The 6,498-nt window shown below is 34.1% G+C and overlaps 1 protein-coding gene across 1 annotated transcript; it reads left to right on the plus strand.

Annotated features, from left to right (window-relative positions):
- The first annotated feature begins 1,141 nt into the window (after window positions 1-1,141).
- LOC113783477 lies at window positions 1,142-4,504 on the plus strand. The gene is made up of 3 exons (XM_027329627.1): window positions 1,142-1,480; window positions 1,948-2,013; window positions 3,784-4,504. The coding sequence occupies exons 1-3, from the start codon at window positions 1,307-1,309 to the stop codon at window positions 4,315-4,317; spliced, it is 774 nt and encodes a 257-aa protein (XP_027185428.1). The 5' UTR covers window positions 1,142-1,306; the 3' UTR covers window positions 4,318-4,504.
- Window positions 4,505-6,498: the final 1,994 nt, after the last annotated feature.

A 6,498-nucleotide genomic window follows, 5' to 3' on the forward strand; every position in this document is an offset into this window, starting at 1 on the left:
ACGATTCAGAAATAATCTTATTTTACATATCATTTTGTGAATTTTGATCAACATTAATCGAGCGATGTTATATTCCACATTTATACAATCTAAGGAATACATTCTGTAATCCCACCTCAGGCCCCTTAACCCACAAAGGCATTGGCAAGCCCTTTAAAGATGTTGTAGCCTTATCTGTAGTATGTTAAGCTTGCAAAGCCAATGAAAAGTACATGCAAACTATCTAGCCTAAGGAGCCCATGGTAAATTTAAAGGATCGTACAATATAGATTGCTATATAGAACCAGCCACATTTGCTAGACACTCTGGGACTGAGTTAGATTGCTAACGGTCTTACAATGCAAAAGTCTTTTATGTTTTAAAAGGTGCTATCAATCATCAATGGAGATGCTGGCTAAGGAGAGCGTCGACTAGTTCTCTGGTATATGATGCAAATTTAGCTCAATGCAAAATATGATGGTCCCCGAAAAAGAAATCCTTTCCTTATTTTCTATTTTCAGATATTATTTGCTAAGAGAGTGCTATATATTGTTATAGACGAAAAACAAAATTACATGAAATTCATTAAAAAAAAAAGTCAAAGCCGCTTTAGTCTGCCCATATTTCAGCCAACTTGATAAACCAATAAACATATTTCAACACACATTAATTAATTAATATGTATCTAAAAAATCAATTACAATTCAAAACATTGAATTTTGACACCATCGTTAAGACCAATTGTGATACTTCAAGAAGTAGCAGCTTTTCTGCCTACGAACTTGACATGTTCTTAGCTTAGGGTTCATGAAACAGGATCCTACTATGGATTTAAAAATACTTGGCAAATGAAATGGAAAATTGTGCTAATTCAAATTGCGTACCCCAAAAGGAAGGGGGAAAAATGAAAAGCAATTGCGTACCCCAAAAGAAAGGGGAAGAATGAAAAGCTGTCATAATTCCCTTTTTTTCCTAGCACCTCAACTTTAACCTTCTCTGCAATTGTCATAGTCAAAGTAAAGTGAAAGACTAATACAACGTCGGTCTTAAGTCTTCCAAAATCTTTCTTCAATTTAATTAATTAGATGCTGAAGAAGCCAAACATGACCAGCCATATTGCCCATGTCTCAGTCTGACTAATTGACTGGCTACAATTCCGTCTTTGAATTCCAAAAGTTCAAAGTGACAAACAGTTTTATGATGAGATATTATTCCATCATTCACTGGTAACTCGCATACCCTTTTTCTGATTTCTCTTCATTTGAAACCACAGATAAAGTGAGCAAAGTGAAAGCAACAAGAAACTTACAAGGAAAAAATAGGTAACATGGCATGCTTTGTGCCTTTTAATACCACAAACATGGAGATAAGCCTTCTAGTATTCAGGCCAACAGTAGTAGAAGTTGATGATGTTGTGGAAGGTCTGAAGCATTTTTCCTTGTGCACGGAGGGGCTTGGTTGTCTTCATAGTGCTATATTGAGAAGTATTCATGGAAATATGGTAAGAACTTACAGTATTCGTAATCTTTTTCTTGTTTCTTTTTTGCTAGAAGGGAAACTAGCTAAAGGGTGGGATAAACAGTGGGAAGAGGAATTGATTTCTTGTTCTTTTGCTTTGAATTTTCTTGATTACAATCACTTTCTCTATGTTTTTCTTTTTTTTGAATTTTGTTGTTGACAAGGGATCAGGAAGAAGAGTGAAAAGATGAAAGGAACAACTGTAATCAGTAGCCGATTTTTAGATGAGAGGGAACATTTTTTTTCCTTAGGATTGCACTTTTTTTTTTTTGATTGGAGACTGCACTAAAAGTATCTTTGGGAAAAAGAATTTCCAAAGCAGCAAAACAAACTGAGACAATTGATTCTTAAATATTGAATAAAATCCCTTAAAAAGTTTCTGACAAGAATTCAGTTTTGTAAACTTTGCTTGTTAATCATTTAATGTTGTACTCTGGCTTTTCTTTGCAGATCATTTGGTATGGAGCATGGATGAAGAGATCAGACGAAAACAAGGATTCGCTTAGTGCTGCTTTTGTAAGTTGGATTAGAAAATAGTTAAACAACATTTTGAAATATTCTTTGTTCTGAATATGTGTAGAATATTCGTAGTAAAATACAGATTTGCGTTTTGTTGACGTATTCAAGACAATGAAAAATTCTTTCCCCCTTCACAAGATAAGATTTACTTCATTTCATTCAGATAAGACTTGTCATGACATGAATCTGAACCTTTGCAAATTGAATTCATTGATCCTGCATACGGCTCATTAATTGCCACACACATGAGATACAGTTGTGTTGAACTCCGGATTGTCTCCGTCAATCATCAATGTGTGTGATTCTACTTCTTATCACCTAGGGATATAAGGAGTTTAAACAAGTTGAATCTTCTTAGTGGTCAAATTTGTTTGATTATTTTGCCAAATTTAAAATTTTGATTCAAATTTGAATTATTTACTTCTCGAGTCGAACTCAAACAAGTATTTATCGAGCCAAATTCGAGTACAAGTTTAAGTAGTTTGAAATTTTTACATGTAAATTACACTTATATGCTAATAGTTGAGTCACACTTGAAAAATTCTCAAGTACAAATTACTGTTCAAGTTTGGTTTAATTAGCAGACGAACCAAACTTGAATGAGTTCTTACTGATTCAATTGAGTTGAATTCGAATATCGAGTAGTTTGATTCAGTTTTCAATCCTATTGTCACCTAAATTTGTTATAATTTCATCGGACTTTCTGCTTCTTAGATCGGACATAATCTTAACTCAGAACTAATTTCATTGGATTGAGAATACAAAGCAAAAAGAAAATTCATTAGATTGTCTCTGAGCATAAAAATGTGGATAAATCAAAGACCCTTGTTTGATTTACAAATTGAACTTCTAAAGCATTTTACTTTGATGTCTTTTTCAATGTATTTCTTGGACAATACCTTATTCTGGACGTAGCGCAGCATTACATTTTTGACTTTCACTTGTAGAATCGACCAAGTCAGCTTATACTGCCACTTCAACATTTTCTTTTCCCTTTTTTCAGTTTCAGCAATCAAAGTTGTTTAGGAAACAATCACTAAAATATGTGATGTTGGCCCAAGACCAATTTAGGGAGCCTTTGAATTCCACAAACCTTTTGCATTACATGGTCCGTTTGCGCTGAAATAAACTATCCTAAAATGTCCATCACGATTGTTAGTTTTGTGAGCTTTTACACTTTGGGATTATTTTAAGAAAAATGATGACCTGTTGGGATATGATTTATATAAGATGAAAAAATGGTTGAAAAGTGAAAAAAAATGTAATCGTGAAATGTGTTCAAGGTGTATTTCCAGAAAAAAATCTTCAAAATACGACAATCGAAATAAGTTCTTTACATTGGCTTTTAAATTCCACATTGATAATCTATGGGTGTTGCTTAAAAAAAAAACAGTTGAATTGATTTGATATTATAGCATAGTTAATGAAACCTTGCCGTCAGTAATCCAACTAAGTTCAAATATTTTGCTTATATGCGGGTAAATTTGTTGATTACATTACTCCCAATTTTTGAGATTCCTTGTGACACGGTTGGACACAAAACCCCGACCAAGTCTTCCCGTGACACTCGTAATCTTATCATAAAAAAAGAAAAAGAAAAAGTTTTACGCCATTGGAACAAAAAACTGGTTTGGTAATCTGGCTTTTTGGGTCACAAAATCTCTTCTGACATGCGAAGAATTAAAATAGACATTTGCAAAAGATGACAGTCAGTAGATTGCATAAATTTATGGTTTTTATTCTGACTCCTTCCATGTTTGATTTCAGAGCTCGATGCTGACAAATGTATCGAGTATGGCCATCTTAATTGATCAAAGCTTCTTTGAGGCATATGCTGGAGAATCAAGAGAGGGCTGCCAAGCTGCAAAAATTTTTACAGGAGACATAGTTTCCCTGAATTCAACTACTCTGTCTACTGATGATATGAACAAGAACTACTTCTCTTACGCGTGTTTAGCCATATTCAGGACGCGTTTCCTGAAGATGGAGGGTGCAACAGCCGGAGTCTGCTTGAAATCCCAAACCATGTCTCGAGTCGTCGGTCTTTTTGTGTGGAAATCTCTTCATCATTGCTACTCATACATCTTGAACACTGACTATCGAGAGACAATTTTGCCATATCTTGAGGGCCATTCTCTTGATATCAAGTATGACATTTTTAGAGTTGCCTATGTCAGTAGCAACAATGCCGCAGATATTCAGTTTTTTTCATCATCCAGACTGTGGCAGAATGATGTGGAAGGTAAAGGAGGCTGCCCGGTTACACAAGATTTTGAAAGAAAGGGGCAGGATATTAAGTAAGCACCGTAGCGTATCATACCCCAAAAATTATATGCAATCTTTGTATACTATCAGTTTCATTTAAGCTTTTAAGTTACACACTCACATTTTCATACCAATTCTGCTACGGTATTCCTTTCTCGGTTTTAGTTGTGCTGGAGGATACCTTAATAAGAGAGACATCATAAAACTTTCTCCCTCTTGCTAACTTTTTCGCATTTAAGAGCAGTGTTTTGAATATCAGACCGGAGTGGTTGGTTTGATTGGTTATAGCACTAGTTTGGTTCACTAGTCAATTCGAAAAGTTTTTTGAATTAGTCAAATTCAGTCAAGAATTAGTTGAATTGGTCTAAACCAGAATAAAACCGTTTCGAAGGCTCCATTTGAATTAATTGTTTTTTAGGGTGTTTTTGAAATATTTTACTGTAACAATGTAGATGAAAAATTTTTATTGTAGATGAGGTTGTTTTTTAGGTTGTTTTTGGTGTTTTTGAGGTTTTTTTTTTTTTTTTTTTTTTTGTGTTTTTGGTGTTTTGAGGTTGTTGTAGTATTTTTATGGTTATTTTTGTTTGTATATTGCTGTAGTATATGAAAATCTTTATTTTTCAAAAAATGACCAACCCAAATGCAACCTTAGTTTTTCATTTTAGAATTTCACAGTCATATAAGTTACTTGACAACTAAAAGAAAAAAAAAAGAAAAACCTTTGATCCGAATTGAGTCGGTTAAACCGGTTTGAACCATGAACCAGAAGTTCATGCGGTTCACTTAAAGGTCCGGCTTTAAAAACATGAAGCGAGCATTGCGTCAAGATTGTTCCTGCGTATCTTCAATCGTCAGATAGGACAAAAAGACTATATGTTAACAAGGTAAACATTTTGTTAAGGCATTACAATGCAATACTGTTAAACTGTATTCTCAAGCTAATGAAATGGTGAATAAGAGGTCTTAATTCAGTATGTTGCAAAGCTTGAAAAGGGCATGGATTCAAGCATTGCCCACCAAAAGGGATATAGCCGAAGGACTAATTCGGAAACTGCACATTTTCTTTCTTCAAGATTGGTTCTAAATGCTGCTGTGAAAGAAGCAAAACCTTTTAAATGGATAAATGAGATTTCCATTATGAAAGTGATACAGTATGAAGGTTTACCTGTTGGTGATATAGTCTAACTTATGTTCTTCTTTAGACTCCATTCATTTTCATTGTATTAAATCTTAAGCACGCAAGTGAAACAGATGAAGTCTATTTTTATCTATTTTAGTTTAATGTATTGGATCTTTTGTAGCTGCAAATTTTTGTTCTAATGGAATTAATAGGGTTATTATCATTTTAGCCTTGCAACTTCTTGTTCTACTATTAGCATTTTCCTAAATGTTAATTTTTTTAGTCAATTTATCCGAAAGATTAACGGCCAAATACAAAGGAGTTTGGTAATTCAGGTGAAAAGATCATTTATCACTTTACCCATATAAACTATAACATTGTTATTAGTTTACCTTATTAACATTACCCATTGTGACGCCCCCACCTCTCCCTAGGGCGTATCCCAGGGTATCAGCGGGGCGCCTGTCCAACTCTCGTCAGGACTCATGCACTCATTCTAGCTTAATAGAGAACCACAAGTCAACCATTGACTTAGAATTAAGAAATACTTCGAATATACAAGGCCAAAACTCCCAAGGCTACCATTTACAATTATAATTCAAAATACCCAAGTATAACAAAATTTACACTTCAAAAGTTTCCAATATCATACAAAAGATTTACTAGTTTCAACCAAAAGTCGTTAGTCTAGAGTCCCCAACTTCCACTTCCAAAACCTGTTAAGGAAAACAACTTGGGGTGAGCTAATGCTCATTGTGTGAGAACCCGTAAATTTTTGTATTTTCTAGGGTTTTATTTTATTTAATCGCACGTTTTTCTGTAATTTCTTTATTAGGAAATTTTCTAACTCGTTTTATGAGTAAATATATGTTTTAGATTATTTTTCTAGTATCGGTTAGGTTTTGAGAAATTAAGAATGTATACCGGACGTGGGACCCGCTAGTGCGAAAAGTTCGGTAAAATTCGGCCAATTAGGTTAAGTTTGGGATACTGGAATTAATTTACTAGGTGCTAAGAGATAATTAGAGGTTGTTATATGGATGAGAGTGGAGAGACAAAAGGATAACCTAGCATTAAAGAGAGGGACAAATGTCACT

Source organism: Coffea eugenioides, chromosome 9 (genome assembly GCF_003713205.1).
Source record: "Coffea eugenioides isolate CCC68of chromosome 9, Ceug_1.0, whole genome shotgun sequence".
Taxonomy (NCBI): Eukaryota; Viridiplantae; Streptophyta; class Magnoliopsida; order Gentianales; family Rubiaceae; genus Coffea; species Coffea eugenioides.